At 44.7% G+C, this 21,030-nt stretch overlaps 1 protein-coding gene across 4 annotated transcripts in view; it reads left to right on the top strand.

Moving 5' to 3' along the window:
* The window catches only part of nrp1a (neuropilin 1a), a 73,539-nt gene extending 53,115 nt beyond the window's left edge, over positions 1-20,424 (top strand). For 3 of the 4 annotated variants that reach the window (XM_055037360.1, XM_055037361.1, XM_055037362.1), the window contains 11 exons: positions 883-1,038; positions 3,431-3,575; positions 6,978-7,309; positions 9,546-9,690; positions 13,019-13,129; positions 13,793-13,843; positions 16,319-16,462; positions 16,551-16,828; positions 16,912-17,008; positions 17,101-17,154; positions 17,312-20,424. In XM_055037360.1, the coding sequence (XP_054893335.1) occupies positions 883-1,038; positions 3,431-3,575; positions 6,978-7,309; positions 9,546-9,690; positions 13,019-13,129; positions 13,793-13,843; positions 16,319-16,462; positions 16,551-16,828; positions 16,912-17,008; positions 17,101-17,154; positions 17,312-17,598 (1,800 nt within the window). In that variant the 3' untranslated portion in view covers positions 17,599-20,424. The remainder of the gene's footprint in view (positions 1-882; positions 1,039-3,430; positions 3,576-6,977; positions 7,310-9,545; positions 9,691-13,018; positions 13,130-13,792; positions 13,844-16,318; positions 16,463-16,550; positions 16,829-16,911; positions 17,009-17,100; positions 17,155-17,311) is intronic. The other variant, XM_055037363.1, reaches the window with a different exon arrangement.
* Positions 20,425-21,030: the final 606 nt, after the last annotated feature.

The following is a 21,030-nucleotide window of genomic DNA, read 5'->3' as shown; positions in this document are numbered from 1 at the left end:
AAAATACTACTAAGATTATAAAAGCAACATCATTCACTTCTCTTCTCAATCATGCTCTACTTTCCTTTGGTTTATCGCATAAAATACATTTCAGATCCAGTTTGTAGCAGTTCACTTTTAAAGGCACCGTTTGTGTCATTCAGACCTCTGGTCCCACTTATCGTAGACATTTACATAATCATTTACATAATCAGAAGCCAATTTGGATCCCGTTGCTGCAACTTAAACAGATGTCAGCAGAACTTAAAGTGGTGTCTGCGCTCACTCTTTCCTGGCAGCTGTGGTCACCCTCGTGAACAGGCTCCGTGTGCGGATCCTTGGAAATAAACAAGCTCAAATGAGCGAAATCCACGTGCGCATAAATCAAACAAAAGTCACGGCATGGCGATAGACTCAAGCTCCCCGTCTGACCCCGCTGCATGTGGCTTTTTCTATGTGAAAATGTGTCAACCGTCCGGCAATGTACCGCAGTCGGTAATCGCTCCCTCTCCCCACCCCTCTAGACACTCCCTGCATATTTTAAATGCACAGCGTTTTATATTCACTCTGTATCCTTCTTTCCTCCTGGCCGATTTTGATAATGTTATTCCAGACGTTTTCTCTAGTCGCATCCACCAGCTTCTTGTCTCCCATCTCAGGAAATTAAGTTGTCATCCCGTGTCTTTTTCATTAATGCGCCCGTCGTTTCATTGCTGTTTATTAAATTCCTGCTGGAAGTTGATGAGCCTGTGGCCAGAGGTGATTCTCTGGTTTTACCTGCTTGTGGTTTATTAATACCAACTGTGGATCTTAAAAGGTTTTCTCCTGATTTGAACAGAGCATCGCATGTTACCTGTGTCATAAAAACCCAGACTTCTAATGGTATCTCCATCCCTTCTGCAGGTGGACCTCGGCTTTTTGCGCTTCATCTCTGCCATCGGGACACAGGGTGCCATTTCCCAGGAGACTCACAAGATATACTTTGTCAAGTCCTACAAAGTAGACGTCAGCTCCAACGGAGAGGACTGGATCACCTTGAAAGAAGGCTCCAAACAGAAGGTACGACTCAGATCTCAACACTCTTAGAAAACCATCAATTTGTGTGCGCTTACAAAAGAGAATGGCGCTCCAACTTAATTTTAAAAAAATCTAGTTATTTGTCACTGTTGATCCAATTAAATTTGTCAAACTTAATTTATTTAACATGGTGACTTAACGGATTGACTTTTAGGCTGAATGAATCAAACTGACACATCTCTGCGTGTTTTAGTAAACGGTTTAATGGAACCTTTTGGACTTCCTTTGACTTGTCTTGAAACATTTCAGAGCAACTAGAGATAAACATCACTCAGAAAAGAGTTTGTACGTCAGAACTTATTGTTGTGCCTGCAAGAGGAGCTTGGTGTGTCGCTTTCGAAAGAATATTGGCGCGCGTTTACTTTTTGAACAGATAATGACGAGTTGAAAAATGTCTGAGATCAGTCGATACAGATGACAATGCACCCCTAACAAATATACAAAACTGGAAAACAATTTCTTTATATCGACTTCCAGAAGTATATTTTGTAAAACTTTTGTTTTTAGATGATTGATTGTGGCAAGCGACTTCAGTAGGTATCTGCTTGCCTCATGCAAGAAAGCAGAAATGCAATATGAGGTGACAAATAGGTGGGAAGGTCGAATGAAAGAATAGCTTGTCATGTCTAACAGCTGGCAGAGGAGGATCTCGAACACTAAAGACAGAAAAAAAAAACAGGAAGGAAATAAAACCGAGTGGCATGCATGACCGGAGCGTTGCTGGCTCTGACCATTGATCGCTGATCGGACTCGTCAAATAGGCCCCGCTTTGTCCATCTGGAGACGAAGGCATCTTCAGCTGTGGGTGTCCGGAGGGGTCAGACGCATTCGGGCCCCTCACAGTCCCCTCATTTGTGTGCCACGCAACACCCATAAGGCGTTTAAAAAGAAAAAGAAAAACCCCAATGAGTACAAAAAAAAAAAAATTCCCAGCCTCAATAGGCCATCCGAACAATCGTTTTCTCCCCCAAGCTTGATTCTTTTACGGCCTCTCTCCAGAGTACACTGTTCCCTTTGTAAAGTGGCAGCTTAAAGGTGCTGCCTAAAGCTCGCCGTGTGTTTTTCCGGCCTCTAAAGTGCTTTTGTGTGGAAGGGTACCATTTGCTACATGCTGAGCCTGCAGTTTGGCATCTTAGCGCAGCTCAGGAAAAGAAAAGACAGCCACTTTACAGTTAGCGAGCAGAGAGGAGATGCTACACGGCATTTAAGGAAGTGGCCGACTTTAGACGGGTCCCTCAGTGATGTAGACGACGGGTATGCCGGATGAGGGACTTGGTAGCAGGCCGCCTGGTCTAATGGATCAGCCCCAGCCACATTTCAGTTCATCTTAGATGAGCTAAACTGCCATCTTTCCATCTGTGCATCCCACTCTGCTCAGCTGGAATCCTTTCCGCCTCGTAACTCCTCAGTCAGGGAGGTCAGGAGGCCGTGCGGCTACCTTTGAGATTCAATTACTCAGAATGAACTGTGACAGACCGCAGGCGGTCGTTCGGCTGGGTGGCCGGCCTCGTCGTGTAGCGCTAGTAAACAGTCATCTGACCCCAGGGGAGAACACCGGCGTCTCTGACCTTTCGACAAGACAGGCGCAGTAAAAACCCCCACACCCGATCTGGGAGCGGAGGACGGTGAAAGGGCACCCGGAGCCAATCGGATCTGATCACTGTTACACATCCCGCCTCGGGTTTCACAGCATTTCCCCCTGCTTCGACTGCGACATGCGAAGCAAGGGCTCCTCCCATCCTCTTGACATTTCAGCGACTCATGACAGTCTGTTCAGGAATCGTTGATACAATTTTGAGATTCACGTGAAACAGCTTGAATGTGCAGCTGCTCTTTGATACCGGCTGTGTTCCCACTGCAAATGTGTCTGTCGAAATTCTGCTAATGTTAATGAAATGCAATTTTGCAATTGTTGTGTTTCCATTAAATAAGAAATTAGCACTCATCATCTGTCAGTTGTCAGAGGAGACATTGGAGCAACTATGTATGCCATGTGAAGTTGTGAGAGCTCTGGTGGAGCCAGCTGTGTGTTGTCTGAAAAGAACAAAAACAAACCGTCGTTCTCTTACCACTTCCTGTCATCTTCTTCTGAATTTCTGTTAGTAGTAACATCCGGCTCTTGATAACATGACTCGTGATGTAGAAAAGTGTTTCCACTGCAGTTTTGCCAAGTACTATTTCAATATGGCTGACAAACCACCTCATCCTAACACAAAAATGCAAATTTTTTTTCAAGATTGGCATGTTTCCATTCAATTTGTGCAATTTTATTGTTGAAGGAAGCGCAGCTAATATGACCTCTACTTTCACTCGCTGCATCTCCTTCACTGTATTCTGTCAATAATCAGTTTTCCTCCCATATTTCCTTTCACAGATTTTCCAGGGCAACACCAACCCAACGGACGTCACCAAGACCAAGCTGCCCAAGCCCACGCTGACGCGATTCCTCCGCATCCGTCCAGTTACCTGGGAAACGGGCATAGCGCTGCGCTTCGAGGTCTACGGCTGCAAGATATCAGGTTGGCTGCAGCTGATGCTCGTCTGTATTGCCCATGATTCACCTTTCCATCCCTGGAAATACAAAACTCATTGCAGTGATTTCAGAACTCCAAACTCACTCTGCTGCCTCAGTTAGCTGTTATTCATTCCCAGTCCAGTTCCCCAGCTGCGTAATACCAAATAGTGGCAAAGGAATGGGAATTATCTATTAACATGACTTTGTGTTTAGATGAATCTCATTCAGTATAAATAGAGTAAACAGCTGGCATGCATCTGCTGATGGATCTGGGTGGGCCCATGATCTGCGCTCAGCCTTCTCTTTAGCCACAGCTTGTTTTTTTTTTTGTTTTTTTCTCTTTCTTTTTGCTTATATAACTTTGATTTTTAGCAACAGTTTTCTTCCCCTTGCCCTTTTGTTGATGTTTTAAATTAGCGTGTGTATGCCGGTGGCTCCATTTAGTGTGGCTTTATCACATTTATCTTTGTCTCTGTGGGATACGAACATGTGTATTCAATTCGGATTCCTGCTTGACTAAATTAAGGGCAGAAAAGACTTAGTCTTTTTTTTTTTCTGTCAACATCTTGAATAGATCTGGGCCAGAAGGAGGTTCTCACTGTATTTATGCAAACGTGTATGATGATTATTTTGTTTTGTTGTTTTTGGGGGTTTTTATCAGAAATAAGTCAATTGCTTCTGATCTTGCTAGAATAACAGAGGGATTTGATTGTTATAGTTATGATGATGTCAGCAACAGTTATCAGATATTTGAAATTTGATATGCAAGGAAACAAATGTGGGTGGAAGATTGAGCTTTATATAGAGTTTCACAAACAAACAAAAAAACAAAGAAAAAAACAAATCAACCTTTAGCTGGCAGCCTAACAGACACTGTTCATGGTTTAGTGAGTGTTTATTGACAGCAGTGGGACTTTAATTAGTGTGAAGCTCTGTGGCTTTAGCAGGACTATAAACTTTGGGCTTACAGAGGCAGTAGCCCAGTGGCCCACGTTTTGGGGGCGACTTATGTTACTTAGTTATTTATACAATTAAGTTATTGTATATGTTAGAAGCAACTTCCTCTTTAGTAAAATGGGTCAGATTTTAGCGGTTCTGGCCAAAAGCCAGTTCTCCCTCTGGTGCTAGACACATTCATTTGTTTTGGTTACCCACATTGCCTTGCGGTCACCTGGTTTTGGACTTGCATCCATGTATGCATTCGATCTGCGCCACAGTTCACTTCCGACAAAGTTCAATAAACAGGGCTAGTGTGAAAGCAACCTTAAAAAAAAAAAAACTTGTAGCTTTCTTTCAGCTCAATGGTGGCGCGCAGCATTTTCTTTCAAACCTTGATTATCGCTAACAGAGCTCATGATGGAATTATTTGGGATTATTTGGAACCAAAATTGTGAAGGGCCCTTGTGGTACTCCTCCCTATTTTTAGGCAACGAATCCCTTATGCATCACATATGCGTGGTCGGTCCTATAAGAGCAGATGGCACTGTGGGTGCAGCAGGGGTTTACAGCTGAGGCCTGTGTGCGGGGCACATAATCAGAGCGCTGCGCCGCGCGTAAATACATCACAGGATCGAAGTCACCGCACGGCCTCCAATATGACGTTAGTGCCTGTTGGTTCTCTGAAGACTCTGCCAGCTCCCAGCATGGTCAGGCAGAGGGAAACCGAGGCTGTGCAGGGCTGCACAAACCCTGTGACTCGACTCTCCTCCTCCACGTTCAACCCTACGGAGAGTTTTCGGAGTTCGCCGTCGCTTCCGTCGAGTCAGTAACAGCCAAAGCAGTGCACCAAAACGTAACAGAGACCAGAGAGGAAAGGCGTTCAGTGTGAGCGGTCGCGTCGAAGCAGAGATCCAGGAGATCACAAGAGAGGGTGGGTTGAATGTCACAAATCTCTTCGCCGCATATGACCGCGGTCGCGTGCCTTCTGATGCAAACAGCTACTCATTAATGAACGGATCCACCACCCAGTTGTTGGTAAATACGCCGCAGCGTCGAAAATAGCTCGGATGAACCGCCGATGCTCCACCCAAACCTCGATCGTGGCCGGCAGCCCAGCATCATCGTTGCTCCTCTTATACCCATACACACAAATGTAAACAGTCGCTCCACCGGGGCGTGTCACGGCGTGTGCGCTGCCTCTGTAATCGCAGCTGAGCTCGATTAACAGCTTCAGAAGATCCAGGGCGGTGGGGAGTCGCATCAGTTGCTTTTATCTCTACACACACACACACACACACCTTTCCCTTGGATTCTCCTCACTTCAAAGGCGTTCATAATCGCAGTGTCTTAGATTCACACAGCCAAAGGCCAGCTCCTCTGATCACTTTCAACACATCTTGGCCTAAAACGAAAGAAAAACAGGAGAAAAGTCCCAGAAAAATGTTTCTGTGTATTTGGCGATTGCTGGTTTTTGGTTTGCAGGTCCAGGAATTTATCTCATGGGTTTTCATCAGAACCATGTCACATAGGCAGAGATTGCCTGAAAGAGGCCTTGTCCTGCAAATATTTGTTCTGTTCTCCCCTCCACCCCCCGAATCTGCGAAGCTGAAAATGTACACTTTTTCTAAAATGAACACAACAAGCGTTGGCTTTTCTTCAAGGAAGATATAATAAGCTACTTAAGGTCTCCGGATTTGTTCTTTTTGGGTTTGAATGAAAGATTCGGAGAAGCGGCGGCGGAACGGCAAAATGCTTGAATACCAAAAGGTTTCAAGCCTAACCCTAACCTCCTTCATTCGACTTCGAGTGTAAATAAACAAATGTGACGTAAATCTGGGAAGACATGCGTTTGACTTTGGGACCAAATGCAAAAGGTGCGAAGAGCTAAAATTCATCAAGAGCTGAAGACAAGATTAGAGAAGTAGTTCAAAAGAACGAAGGAAATCTGGGACACCGGACGATACGTTCAAAGATATAATCCCACAGATGTTGACAGCTGCGCCGCAGAAGGCGAGATGATTGCTGTGGCAGCAGAAACAGCACAAAGAGACTGCGTTTTCGTGTGTAAGTACATGTAAGTCTATGGAGAGGGGGCAGAGAGACAGAAAGGAGAAGAATAAAAACAAGGGCTCCCAGAATGCGGGAGGTGGAAGCACCAGCCGGGAAGAGGGTTTTAATTGGCTGCCTGGAGACAATCGCTTCAGGCTGAAGAATTAGTATGCACGAGATCTACCAACACATAGAGAGCCAGAGAACAGAGGTAGAGATCATAGTAGCGTCACAAAGCGTTTGGGGAATGAGCCTCCTCCCAGATTACGACTGTAGATGATCTCGGACGTCGACCCCTTTGGTTAAAGATGAACTTCTTTCTGTACATCCGTTGCATCTCTGCAGGATTTTCATTTGATTTGCATCAAAAACAAAACAAAAGTTAAGCACATTTTCCTGTTCCTCTCTCGTCTCTCAGAGTACCCCTGCTCCGGCATGCTGGGCATGGTGTCGGGCCTGATAACAGACAACCAGATCACAGCGTCCTCTCACAACGACCGGAGCTGGGTGCCCGAGAACGCCCGCCTTCTCACCAGCAGGACCGGGTGGACGCTGCTGCCCCAGCCGCAGCCCTTCACCAACGAGTGGCTGCAGGTGGATCTGGGCGAAGAGAAGCTGGTGAAGGGGTTCATCATCCAGGGAGGGAAATACCGCGAGAACAAGGTCTTCATGAAGAAATTCCGCCTCGGGTACAGCAACAACGGCTCCGACTGGAGGGTGGTGTATGACACCAGCGGAAACAAACCAAAGGTAGGTTATAAATATCTTAAATAACATTGAATCAATCAGGGACAAAAAGTCATATTTAGCGTCGTGGATCAGCACAAATATTGCTGTTCTCCACAAATATTTCTACTTCAGCACAAAAAACAAAAAAAAAAATCACAAAAAACAATCACAAAATCCAGGCGTTTGATCAATGTGAAAAGTTTTTGTATTTATTCATATTTTAACAATTTGTTACTGGATTTTATCAGTACATTCTGGCAAATCTGGCTCTTTGAAAACATTCATAATCTTGATGTGACTCAAAATGAAAATAAGTTTTGATATAGCTGAGATGTGGGACTCCAGATGCAACAGACTGAAAGGGGAGCCATTCTGTGCTCAGCCTTAGAGATAATTAACCTACATTTGGAGGTTTTCCAGACATGTTCAACCTAGAAGAGAAGCGGGGGGGGCCTTGTTCCCATGGCCAGGAACCTTCTGGCCTGGGAACAAGCAGGAATCCTTCAGAATCATCTGCAGAGTCATTGGGGAGAAGGATATTCCCACCTGGACCTGCTGCCCTTACAACCTGATCTGAGATTAAACATGATGGATGGCTGGCGAAGCGGCCAGGTGGATCAGTGACAAACATTTAACCCTCAGAGTGTTAATGCTCCATCAATGCCATGGAAGCCTACCTAGTTTTATTCGACAAATCATCTACTAGAACCAAGTCGCTTAAGAATGATCATGTAGTAGTGGCAATATTATGTGAAATTAACCTTTTTGAGTTTACAACATGTTACGGTGTTATTCACACATTGAAAATATACCTGGAGTGTTGCTTTGATTCTTTTGAGATCCCCACATCCATCTCTGTGGGGAGATGTCATCTCCCAGGGCAACCATTCAGCTGTGCCAAATGCCTGGGTGGACCTGGCCCCGCCTTCAAAAAGAAGCTCCTCCTTTTCAAGCTTCCAAGTCTCCACAGTATGCAAAGCAGACTTCCCTTATGACTCCCCCACTCAAGGTGTTGCATACAAAGTCAAAATTTTTAAGTCAAATTTGATATATACAGACTTTTTCTAACAACTGAAGTTAACATAGTTACTTGATTGTGCAATAATATGGCACTATGTGCCTGGAAAACACCTAGCACCGCTCCTTTAAAAGTCCACATTTCTGTCAAGGCAACAAATTCAAATAGATGGTTTGCTTTCTGACTTTCTGAAAGGTGCTTCTGAAAACATCTCAGATAAATCTGTACATTGTTTCTGATTATGATGAATTTGGTCCATTTTCGCCAGAGCATCTCAGCTGCCAGCTGTGAGTAATAAAGCAGTCACGGCGAGTCGATCTTTGGATCGCATTCAAATAAACATCGCAGTCCCAAGTTCCCACACCCCGCTTGGCATTACGTGCGAGTCGCACTCTTCAGGTCTGTCAGGGGACAGTGAGGACCTAGTTGGAGAGGAAGAAGAAATCACTTCCTAATTGAGCAAATGACCAAAGATTTATTTACCAGCTCTGCTGCGTCCACAGAACACGCACTCCACTAATCGCACGATGTATGCACACACACATACACACACATCATGTTCTCATAAAGAGCCACATACTTTTTCAAGAGGAGCTGCAACACCCCGTCCCCAATTACAATTGTCCCTGGCAGGGCATAAATCTCATCCAGATGGGCTGATGGTTGATTTATGATGGGAGCAAGAGAGATCCATACCCCCGACTGTCCTAGTTAGCTGCCTCTCTTACCTCGCCAGAGAGGTACCCAAGCATCTACAGTGCATCAGGCTCTCTCACGTGATCACCCTCATTAATCCACTTCCATCAGTCCTCCAGCTTCCTCTTTGCTTTCTCCCGAATCCTACATCTCCCACTTTTCCCCCTCCAGCAGCTATTTGTTTGTTTGCAACAGATCTGAGGCAGAGTTCAGGGAGCTGAAAGTTGCTTTTTGACGAAAAGGTCTGCGTCATGCTGTTTTATTTTTTATTGTGTTTTTTGCGTTTTTTCATGCCCTCCGTGTCACCCACGTATGCTGCAGTTTAGATGTCAGCAAGACCACAGATCTGCTGATCGCCTTTTATTTCCCGCCAGTCTCCTGTTACTTTCCGCCAAACCCGGCGCTCGCCACCCACGCGCATTGCTGTAAAGTTCAGCACGCCGCACTAAGAATCCCAGAGAGCGCGCTCGGGTGCATGCGCAGCATGTTACGTGTTGTGCCTACAGTTCTCTTTTCTTTTCTTGTCGTTTGTTTCTGTGCCAGATCTTTGAAGGTAACAGTAATTACGACACTCCTGAGCTGAGGACAGTGGAGCCCCTGCTGACCCGTTTCATCAGAATTTACCCAGAGAGGGCCACTCCTGCTGGGATGGGCCTGCGCCTTGAGCTCCTCGGCTGCGAGATTGAAGGTAAACAGGAGCAGAAAGCATTTCCTCAAATTGTGAAGTTTACACACACTGAGGATACTTTGGAGACGGAGAGATCATTGGGTTTGTAAACCTTTAATAATTAACAACTTGACTTAAATGGACCCCTTCCCTGTGGATGTGCTTTAAGGTAACACACTGCTCCCTTGCGAGATATTGTGGAAACTAAAACAAGAATCAATCGAGGCATCAGGAAGATGCGAAATAGCTAAATCGATGGCGACATGGTGAACAAATATTATGTGGAGATATTGAAGAACACAAGAAGTTAATGTTTGGGTGTGAATGGGTCTTAAACCCAAACCCCAAAAATGCAGTGTACTAAAAACTAAGAAAATGAATGTAAACTTTAAAAAAAAACCTCTAAAAACACAACTAATATTTGGAAACTCTAACTGACCTGAAGCGGGAACAGTTTATGGTTCTGCATCGTCCTCACGGTGTCTGTAAACAGCTGCTTTCGGCTGGCTGCCGCGAGGGCCGGCGGGATTTCTTGGTGGCAAAGTGAAACCTTTTTATCTTTGCCGTTGACAGCAGAAACACGTTTAGCCGGCATAATCAAATTTTCTTTCCCAGCGGTGAGGTGAAAACCGGCGATTACTTTCTCTCCGTGGCGATGACGTGAGTACAGTAGGGACATCCAGATAAGAGTTGTCACAGTCGGAGCCTACAGTATGGTACGTCTCTTCACGTGCGATGTGTCGGGCTCGGCGAGGTGAGCAATCTGTCAACCAGATTAATAACATGACGAGACGCAGCTTTCGCGTCATCTCTTCGCAACATCCCTGGTTGTTAAATGATGGGCATAAAGGCTCCCTGTGTTCGGCACGCAGCTGTCCAGCTCACGCTGTTTATTCCAACAAGGGACGGTTTGTCTCGTCTCCCTGTTACATCAAAGCTGCCCTCGTGGCTGGCCACTTCTGGAGGGGATCAAATAAAAGCCCACCTGGCCTCCTCGGTTTGCTGCCGCCTGGCCCCCATCACCCTCTTCACAGCCCGTCCTCGTCTTTGGTCTTTCAAAGGAGCCAGAGGACTTTGGTATATTTGAATTGATCCATATTGTTTCTATCTATTAGCGGTCTCTCTCTGGGAGCAGATGCAGAAATGACCGAGCTGCTCTCGACGTCAGGCTTGGTCTGAGGTTTTGTGCTGAGAGGGTTCTGATCCCTAGACTTTATGAAGGTATTTCAAGGTTTTTTCTTTTATCGGCGCTCACAACTAACTTTCTTTTTTTTTTTTAAACCTCTTACAATGAGCCTGAAAACGAAGCATAACGCAAGCGGCGAATCCATGCGGTGCCTGAAATTGAACAAAGAGATTGTTTCAGAATGTATATTAATTTTGCAACAGGTTGCAGGCGAGGAGCAGTTTGCAGCCGACCTGCTGGGTGTTCACATCTCACTGGTCCATCTGTATAGTTTGTAACCTGATGATGAACGTACAACCTGGCTTAAAAATGGTAAAAACTTCTCTTTTACTGACCAAATAACATTTTTAACAGGTCCTCGCAAACTTTTTATTTTAGAATATTTTATTTTAAAAAGTGTTGTTGTTTTTTTTGTTGGAAACTAAATTTAAAGAAATGAAGAGCAACACTTTTGTGCGGTTGCGTTGCACAGAAAGAGCCTAGTGGTGTGGTAGCGGATTTACATATTGGATTTCAGGGAAGTCCGTTCTCTCATGAACCTGATGGACTCCCATTGGGAGCTTCAGACAGACGATAATGCTTGTTTTCACTGTTAATGCCAAAAACAGACAGAGTCATAGAGCCTGATGCACTCACAGCAACCGCAAGTACCTCACCAAGGTTGTGGTTAAAAGGACAACGTATACAATTACACACATACGCAGGTGCCTATCTGTCTCTGGAAGCGTGTGCGTAGTGCGTGTGTGTGTCCAGTAAGAGCCACAGCAGGAGGGCTAAGTCCTCATTTCTGTAAGAGGGTTTCCTAACGCAGCGCTGACCCCATCCCTGACCTCTCCCACCCTGAATCTGACAGAGGCTGATCAGTCTCATATTTCATCGAGCGGAGGCCGACACACACACTTTCTCGACCCCCCAACCCATCTGTCTACGGCTCTTCCCTGCTCCACCTCTCTCCTCGCTCTCTTTCCTGTCTCTGCTCCGGGGAAGCCCGATCATTACTCAGACGGTATAAAAACTTACAAATGCACGCTCGCACCGCAGGACGGCTTCGCGGCTGCGGAGCGTGGAGTGGATGTTGGGCCTTACCCACATCGAAGTGATTCAGGGCTGTAATGATAGGCCATGGTTGCCCTGCCTATGTAGCCATTTGGATGTCTTTTTTTTTTTTTTTGCATCTTGTAGTTTCAACCGCTTAAGCATCATACGCTAACGTCAAGGCTGTACTTATACACCCACACCTCTTCAACTTCATATAAGGAGCATTGCTAAAGCTCCAGCCAAAGGAAAAAAAAAAGAATTAAAAGCTGACATTGAAAGCTAGTATGTGGTTGTGGTTGGGGTACTTCCATGTATTTGATTTTTTTTTTTTTTTTTTTTTTTTTTTAGCTTTCTTTTTAACCACAAAGACTAATATATCATACAAATACCCTGGAGGTCTGGTCTACAACATCGTGACAGAAAATCTCATCTGTTTCCTTTACAAATGTGTGGAAAACTTTGTCAATATTATTCAATACATGAATAATTTTGTCCACACGATGTCTTTACTAATATGCTGCGTCATCACAGTCCACCGACTTCCTGTCGTTTCGATTGTAGTTTTGCAAAATAAATCAATTTTGATATGGCCAAAAGAAAAAAAACTCTTCCTACTGCCAAAATGTTTTATCAAGAAAATTTTTTTTTTCTAAATTGGCATGTTTGCAGCAAATTTATTTTTTAATTATCAAATTGCACAATTATACAGTCAATGTAAATGCAACTGCTTTACAAAAAGTATATAGTGCTGTTTTACAGTTATGTAAAAAGCCTGACTGGGCAAAAACAGGCTGAAAAATGGGACCTGTATGTCAAGAGTGATCACATCTTATTTTAAAGCATATCTGAAATTTTGATAATGTTGAAACTGCATTTTTTTATTATTATTATTGTTTATTGGGTTAAACGACGCAGATCAAAATGAAAACTGAGGACTTTCAGACATGACGACTGTTGCGTGCAGATGTTTTGTTATTTCCTGCTAAAAGCGCAGTACTTTCCTTTGACCCAGTCAGATATGCATAAGGTCGGACTCATCAACATATAGCCTCCTCACCAATACCGGTTTGGCTCAGAAATCCAATCACTGCTGATTGCTATCTCCCCTCACTCTTTGTCTTCCAGCTCCGACACTCCCCCCGACCACTCCGGTCCCGAGCACCACCCCTTCTGATGAGTGTGACGACGACCAGGCGAGCTGCCACAGCGGCACAGGTGATGACTACGATGTGACAGGTGCTAACATCGCCTTCATGAGACTGCGTCCAAACTCCCCTCCCTCACCCTCCCGCTGCCCTCCCGCCTCTCTTACTCTGTTTCTGACTCTGCTTCCCCTCTTCCTTCCGCCATTTACGCAATGCCACCGAGTTTTCTTAGCGTAGCCAATCTGGCATCTCTCGTGCACGATCGCCAGCATGCATGCATGCGTCTACATGTGAGCTGGCAATGATAGATACGGCTCTAATTAGTTGCACCTTTAGTTCCCACCTCCCTCGTCAGTCTTCCTGTTTCCCAGTTCTCCCACACCCCTCATGGAAACTCGTGGGGGACACACCGATCCACGCACACCTGTCTCTGCATCTCTGCAGCAGAGCTCTGCATCTTTCTGTCATTAGCGCTCTCATATGCGTTGTCCTGTTGGCCTCCTTTCCCACTAACCCAGTAACTCAATGAGCCTGCACCGCCACTGGTACTCTCCATTAACCAGCAGTCTCCAATGAGGAGCATGGAACTGTCTCAGTCATAGGTGACGATAGTCGATGAAAGGGTGTATTGAAGGAAATGAATGGAAAGTGGCATGAAGTTATCAGCTCTATCTGGCATGAATGTAGATGATGTCTGAGAAAAGAATCAACCTGCGAAAAAGTCTAACTGTGCTGCTGCTCCGTCTTGTGACAGGTGGCACCACCATGCCAGAGACCACAACTTTAAAAGTGGACCCAATTCCAGGTGAGTTTCTGAAAAGGGATTTGTTCTCGTTTACCTGCTGAGTTTTAATTTTAAACCAAAAGAAGCAAACCAAAGGTAATGAATGCCATCGCCAGGCAGGTCCCTCTTCTCCTTCAGCGTTGGCCTGTTATTAACGCTGATGATATGGCCCGGAGAGGCTCCTGCTGACGGGGTGAGAGGGATTGCACGACACGAGGGTAGCTGATGATTAGCACCGGTGCTCCGCTGCTGCCTCCTCAGCATAATCACTAATCACCGGGCCGACACTGACGCACGCAAAAAAAAATGAAGCTGGCGGGAAGCACGATGCAGATGACCGGAGGAAATTAGGTGGACTCTGGGGCCGCGTCCCGAGCCAAGCACACATAGCAGTGTCTCCTATAGCAGGGCTGATGAGGCAGGAGCCAGCTGGGAGAAAGTACCCCAGTCTGACCTTGGCTAATGGGCCGTAGGCTCCACCCATCCCCATTTACTCAGTCAGCCGGCTTTATGGTCTGTCTGCAGTCTGCTGGGGCAGCGGCTATCCTAATGGAAGAAAGCGACATGTATTGTGTGTTTGCTTTAAACTCATCCTTGTGTTTTAGAGAAAATGCGCAGCGATTTAGGAGAATTACCTCATTTTATGAGCGTATGTTGCCTCACAAAAGTCTTTGAACACCTTGAACTCTTTACCGTTTTGGTTTGGGGCTCAATGTCCACTTGCGTTTGATTTGACGTAGCAATAAAAACAGGTGTTTGTTAACAAACGGCACTGTCGAGATCCAAGAACAGCAGACAGCTCAGGGATGAAGCTGTGAAAAACTGTAAAACAACATGCCAAAGTTCGGACGTTTGTCTATTGGATGAAGATGGAAAAAGTACAGCACCACAGCAAACGTGGACGTCCACTTACAGTGAAAGGATGCAGAAAGAGCACATTAATCATGCAAGCAGCCAAGAGATCCATAGCTCAGGTGGGGAAATCTGTTGACAGGACGCCTATTAGTCTTTCACTCCACCGATATGACTTTATGAAAGAGTGGCAGGAAGCAAAGCCATTGTGAAATAACAGTAACAAAATAAAGTCGTCCTGTCTGCAGTTCACCACAGACAATGTAAGAGACAATCCAAGATACCCTGACCTGGCAAGATGAGAAAATAGCTTTTATGTTTGGCCGACATGGAAAGACACTGTTGAACACTCCATCCATGCATCAAAGGCCATAAACATATTACAGTGCAATAATTTAGACTGAAGCATATTCTTATGCCAGAATAGCCCAGATCGAGACCAGTCCAAAAATCTCACTTTGCATTCAATTAAACTTTCTGTCTAAGGGTAAAGACATTCCATGTCGGTAGAATCTAGCCATATATGTGTTCATGTTTATGTGTCCTGAGTCTGTGCGGTGCATGTTTCCTATGCATCCTAATCTCCAAGGATCTAGTTTCCATTGGTACTGAGCAGGGAACCATCTCTTTTCTTTTAATGAAATGCCCAAATGCGTCATGTGGCTGCTCATCTTATCCAGAGCTTGTTGGCCGCCTCAGTCAAAGCCCTCCAATAGTGGAACCAAAAAAATAAAGTCAAACGCCTTTTAATTGGGAGTGGGATTTATATGTGAACGTGGCTTGGAATCTGTAATGTGGTTCAACATGAGAATTCGAACCTTTGTGCTTAATGGGAAAATGGAGTCGTAGCCTGAAGAAGCTAGTTAAACCCTCGCCGTTAGTAAAGGGAATATTGGCTCATGTATTTTGTCACTTGGAAGGCAGTCTCATTATATCTCTGAAGGCATCTCCTGCTGGAGCTTAAAACCATGCCTAACATTCCAAACATCCCTCTCCCGTGTGTTGATTGGAAGTCTTTCTTTGTCCAAAAGCTCTCGCACGTTTCCTGGCCTCTGCGGAGGCTGCTCCGGCACGCCGTAGGTCCGTGGGGGACCGCGCAGTTGGAACGGCGCCTCGGCGCTGCGGTCTTGAAATCTCAAGTCCCCGTTCTCATTAAAATCCTCATCTCTCAGCGGGATGCTCTGAATGTCTCTTTCTAAGCTGTGTCCAGACCTTGTCGTCTCCATCCCCCCGTCATTGTTTGCCGAGTGTTCCCAGCATGCCTCCCCGTCTGTTCTCTACTCAACCCTGTTACATTCATTAAGAGATGTCATTAAGCGCAGTCGTGATAAAAGGATGGTGTGATGTCTTCACCAACACTTCTCTCTGTCTTGTGTCACATTTTGATTTCATTTTCCAACTTTTGTCTCTCCAACAAGTGGGACTTGAGGCATTTGTTCTACAGTGATCTGCTGCCCTCTAGAGTTTGTAGAGTAGAGTAGGATGTTCTTGTTTGTCGCCTGTGGTCAGATCATGACTACAGGCTACAAGCCAACAATTGTCTGGATTCAAGCCAAAGCAGTAGTCCAAATGATTGACATTTCTGCCTTTGTAATGAAATGAGATCTCTCACTAACGCTTGACCTGTCTTCAACTTGCTTTCAGCCTTTCTGTGGTTTGCTTGTGACTTTGGTTGGCCCAATGATCCCTCCTTCTGCCGCTGGACTCCAGAGGAAACTGGCTCCAGCTGGCAGATCCAGTCCAGCGGCACCCCAACTCTCAACACCGGCCCCAACATGGACCACACAGGTGAGTACCTCAATCTGTTGGCCTACACAGAAAAGTAACTTTGTACTCATTTCTACCCCAAGGTAAACTAAATTTAACTATCCAACAGGGGGGTCAGGAAACTTCATCTATACGCTAGCGACTGGTCTCCAGGAGAGTGAAGTGGCTCGACTAGTGAGTCCCGTGGTCAGCTCTGAGGACTCCGACCTGTGCGTGTCCTTTTGGTACCACATGCACGGGTCACACATCGGAACACTGCATATCAAACAGCGCGAGAAGACTGAGGAAGGAACTGCTGACATCCTGCTCTGGACGGTCAGTGGTCACCAAGGCAATCGCTGGAGAGAAGGGCGTGTCTTTGTCCCGCGAATCAGCAAACCCTATCAGGTCAGTGTCTCGTCAATTGACCTGCTTTTCTCTGAAACTTGAACATCAGATTGACTTAAACTGCATATGCTTTTATGTCAAAGGTGGTGATTGAGGGTCTTGTGCAGAGGAAGAGTTGGGGAGACATCGCTGTGGATGACATTAAGGTTCTCGACGGGCTTGGCAAATCAGATTGTGAAGGTGTGGATGACAGTCCAGTTCTTGTGTTTGTGCTGGTCTGGAAGATGTTCCATTCAGTACTGGATTAATCTGTAATTTCTTGTTTTTTGTAGATCCTGATGTGCCCACTGAGTCAGTGCTACCGGAGGACAATATCAACGAAATTTGTAAGCCACTTCAAATGGAGTTTCATCAGTTTCTATTAAGGATGCACTGATAAGCCAGCCCTGGTTTCTGTGATTTTGGGAGCTCAGTGATCATGAAGTATTAATAGGTTTTCTCTGAATTTGTCACAATCCACTGTTTCTGCTCTCTCTCCTTCAGTTGAGGACATCACCGACTATCCAGACCTGGTAGAAACTAACCAGATCAGCGGCGCTGGCAACATGCTTAAAACTCTCAATCCCATCCTCATCACCATCATCGCCATGTCGGCCCTGGGGGTTTTCCTGGGGGCCATCTGCGGCGTGGTCCTGTACTGTGCTTGCTCGCACGGTGGCATGTCGGAGAGGAACTTATCGGCCCTGGAGAACTATAACTTTGAGTTGGTGGACGGGGTTAAGCTAAAAAAGGACAAACTCAATGTACAGAACTCATACTCAGAGGCATGAGATGGGTCAGGCTGCCGACACAAGACTGAAAGACAGAGCAGAGCTCGCACAAAAAGAAGAAGAATGAAAAAAAAAATAAAAAATCTCGAGGCATATTTTGTATGCCAGCCCCATAAGCGGGCTCAGCAGAACTGCCAAACACCCTCCACTCAACAGATGAGGGTCAGGGTTCAGGAAACCAGTGGGAGGTTTGGACTGATCCACGCTTTTTTTCTCAGGAGCTGCAGTAAAAAGAACCTACCAGTAGGGGACACTGTGTACAAATAAAAAATAAAATAAAAAATACAAGAAAAGAGAAAAAACAAACAAAAAAGTATGTACAGATGATTTAGATGATATTATAATTTTGTATTTTGATTTTCATTCATTTCTACAATCGGATGCTGGTGTTGAGACCAATTTATTAATAATGTTTAAAGTATTTATCATTTTTTTTGGGAGGGGTGTTTGGAGAGAAATGTGTTGGGGGAGGTTTTGTTTGTAGAATCAGTTCATGAAAGCTGTTGTTTCTCTTCACGCTTTGAAAGAGACGTGTCGAAACCCTTAAAGAACCATGTCCCGACTAAACTGTATATTTTGCCACTGCAGGGCGGCGTAACGAGCGCGACCCCGGTCCTTTTCCCCTTTGACCACCCTGCAGTTCGGGTCCCATTCACGTATGGTTCTGACAGTGCCTTTAGTACCTTTTGGTTGGCCTTTTCCGTTGAACCGAGTTCTCTTTTTAATTATATTAGGGTTAAGTTATAATGAAAGGAAACAGGGGCACATTACCTTACGAATTCCTGCGAAACAGGACTATAGTTTATTGCAGCGCTTTTTCTTTTGTTTTGTTTCGTTTTTCCTGTCCGAGAAAAAAAAACCCTTTGTAAATAAGTTTTAATATATTTTATTTCCCTTTTTAAAGAAAGTAAAAGTTAAAAAAAAGCTGCGGTATCCCTTTTTTCCCCTCCATTAGTGTGAGTGTGTTAGAGTGTTTGTGTATGTGTGTAAATACAAACTTTTGACTGTTTTGTGCAGAAGTGTGGCGTCGGCCGTAGATTCCGTTGCTCAGGCAAGCAAGACTGATTTTGTGCGTGAGTGTGTGTGTGTGAGACGCTGATTTTGTGCGTTGAAGCCATCTTTCATTTCCAAAAAACAAAAAGGAACTCACAAGATGGATGAATAAAAGGGTAAAACGTGCACATGAAAAACATCCTCCATTGCTGATGTCTCATTTGACATAGGCCTAAATAAAGGGTAAAATTAGACATGTTTACGTCAAAATATATATTTAAATATGTCGACCAGCATACCAAAAGGAAAACCATCAACCGACGTTCTATTATTGTTATCATTTTTGTCTTTTGTTTTTCCTCCAGTATCACTGTGGATGTTCACTGTAAGAAGAAGTGCTATCTGAACAATGCGGCTTGAATGCACTTTGTTGATAGGAAGCCGATTTTTAAAAAAAATAATAAATGAATAAAACGAGGAGCCGACCCGCTCACTGAACGACGGTGCTATCGGTAGTTCAGCCGGACATGGACGTGTCTCGCGATGAACCCAGACGTGTAGCTGAAAGGTCTCGCTTAGGGCCTGCGAGAATTTCACATGTAGCAGCCATAACGACGTGATGTCAGAGCCGATGTCATTGGAACGGCACGGCGGGGGATCGAGCGGCATCGCCTGAATCAGGTTATCTGGGAATCCCTCCGTGGCTTTACCAAAGGATTGTTGCCCCTCCACACACACGCACGCTTACACACACCTCTTGACTGCAGGGGCTTCTCACCGACAAGAGAGTACAGCAAGAATACAGCTCATCATCAAGCGATCACCCTTCAGGCATGGAGGGGGAAACACCAGGACACTTGTGGAAAATTGTTGACAAAGTGTTTTGGTTTTTTGGGGATTTTTTTCTAGATCATTTTGGTGTTTTAAAAGTGTGAGCTTTTACAATCTCAGTCGACATGTTTGCAGATGGACGGATGAGACAATCCCATCATAATACACTCGGATGGAGAGAATGTCGAGGACATGCACACACACACACACATATGACGGAGCCTGCGAGCCCTACGATGAAACTTCATCGGTTTGCCTAACCACCAACCAATCACGAACTTGATCAATTTTTGTATCTAAGAAAGGTGACGTCTTTTAAATCTGTGCGCTTTGTATGTCGTGCCGTAGTGTATACACACACACACACACACACACGCACGCACGCACGCACACACACACATGCACACGCGCGCAGACACACACTCCTAGCTTTTTCTTTTATCTCATTTCAAATCGGATGACCCCGCTCTCCTCTGCTTTCAGTTTCAGAGGACGGTAGCTGAAGCAGGCTAGACGAAAAAAAAACAAACAAAAAAACAAAACGGATTCTGTAGCGTGGACTCGAAACCAACAATGTTGCACTGAGAAATATATTTAAGAGGTCTATGTGTTTATAGTGTTCATTTGCAAAAAACAAAAAAAAAAACGAAAAAAAAAACGTCAAAAGAGAAAAAAATCAACTTGTGCTCGTTTTTTTGTTGTTTTTTTTTAAGGAGAATTTCAGATTTTCTGGAATGGATCCACAATGTAAAAAAAGAGACATTTTCATTACTGAAAAGACAGAACAGATTTTTTTAAAAGAAAGAACATCCCCTCCCCGTACATGTACATGCAATGTTAGCACTTCATTTTTTACTGTCATTCAGATTTTGTGCAGATTTTTATTTAGTTTTTTTTGTTTGTTTTTACAAGAAAAACAAGACTTTTATTTTCAATACTGCTTCTGTAATTTGCTGTTGTAGGGGGGGAAAGTAATAAAACAGCAAAGGTCTTTTAAAGCAATGGGGTATGACTGTTGTTATCCATGACCTTGCAGCGAGGGGGTCAACAAGCGACCCTTTTCCAGCACAGCATCTGTTTTGCTCGTTTGAGTAATGTGACAGCGACATCTCAGCCCACTATCCATCTTACAGCTATCTGCTGTAAAAAAAAAAATCTGTTAGTGTGAAAAACACAAAACAAAAGTCACTGAAAAACATTTCATGCCATGATTCTCCCATTACTTTCTGTCCCGGCCTTCATCCAAACGACAACATCCGTGACAATGTGAGATGCGAAAGAAAGTAATGACTTGTATCATCTGATTATTATTATTATCGTATTTATCTTTGCTACTGAGATCATTTATGCGTTTTTCTGAATATTTCAAATATCAAAATTTGGCACCTAATGTTATGGCAGAAATAAAAAGCTACCAGTAGGGGGCAATGTGAGCTCTTAGTCCCTCTGCGGCTTCAGAACATACTAGATGGGTTCGTGAAGCAGTTTTTGTTTCTGCGTCATCATTTACCTGTTTTATCGTCCTTAAAGGAAATGTATTATCTGCGACACTGACACCATCCCTGGTGTCTGTAACATTTTTGCAGTTTTGAGAAGTAAACCGATTCT

This window comes from Poeciliopsis prolifica, unplaced genomic scaffold (genome assembly GCF_027474105.1).
Source record: "Poeciliopsis prolifica strain line A6 unplaced genomic scaffold, Auburn_PproV2 SCAFFOLD012, whole genome shotgun sequence".
In the NCBI taxonomy this organism is placed as follows: Eukaryota; Metazoa; Chordata; class Actinopteri; order Cyprinodontiformes; family Poeciliidae; genus Poeciliopsis; species Poeciliopsis prolifica.
This window is presented reverse-complemented; position numbering and strand designations above follow the sequence as displayed.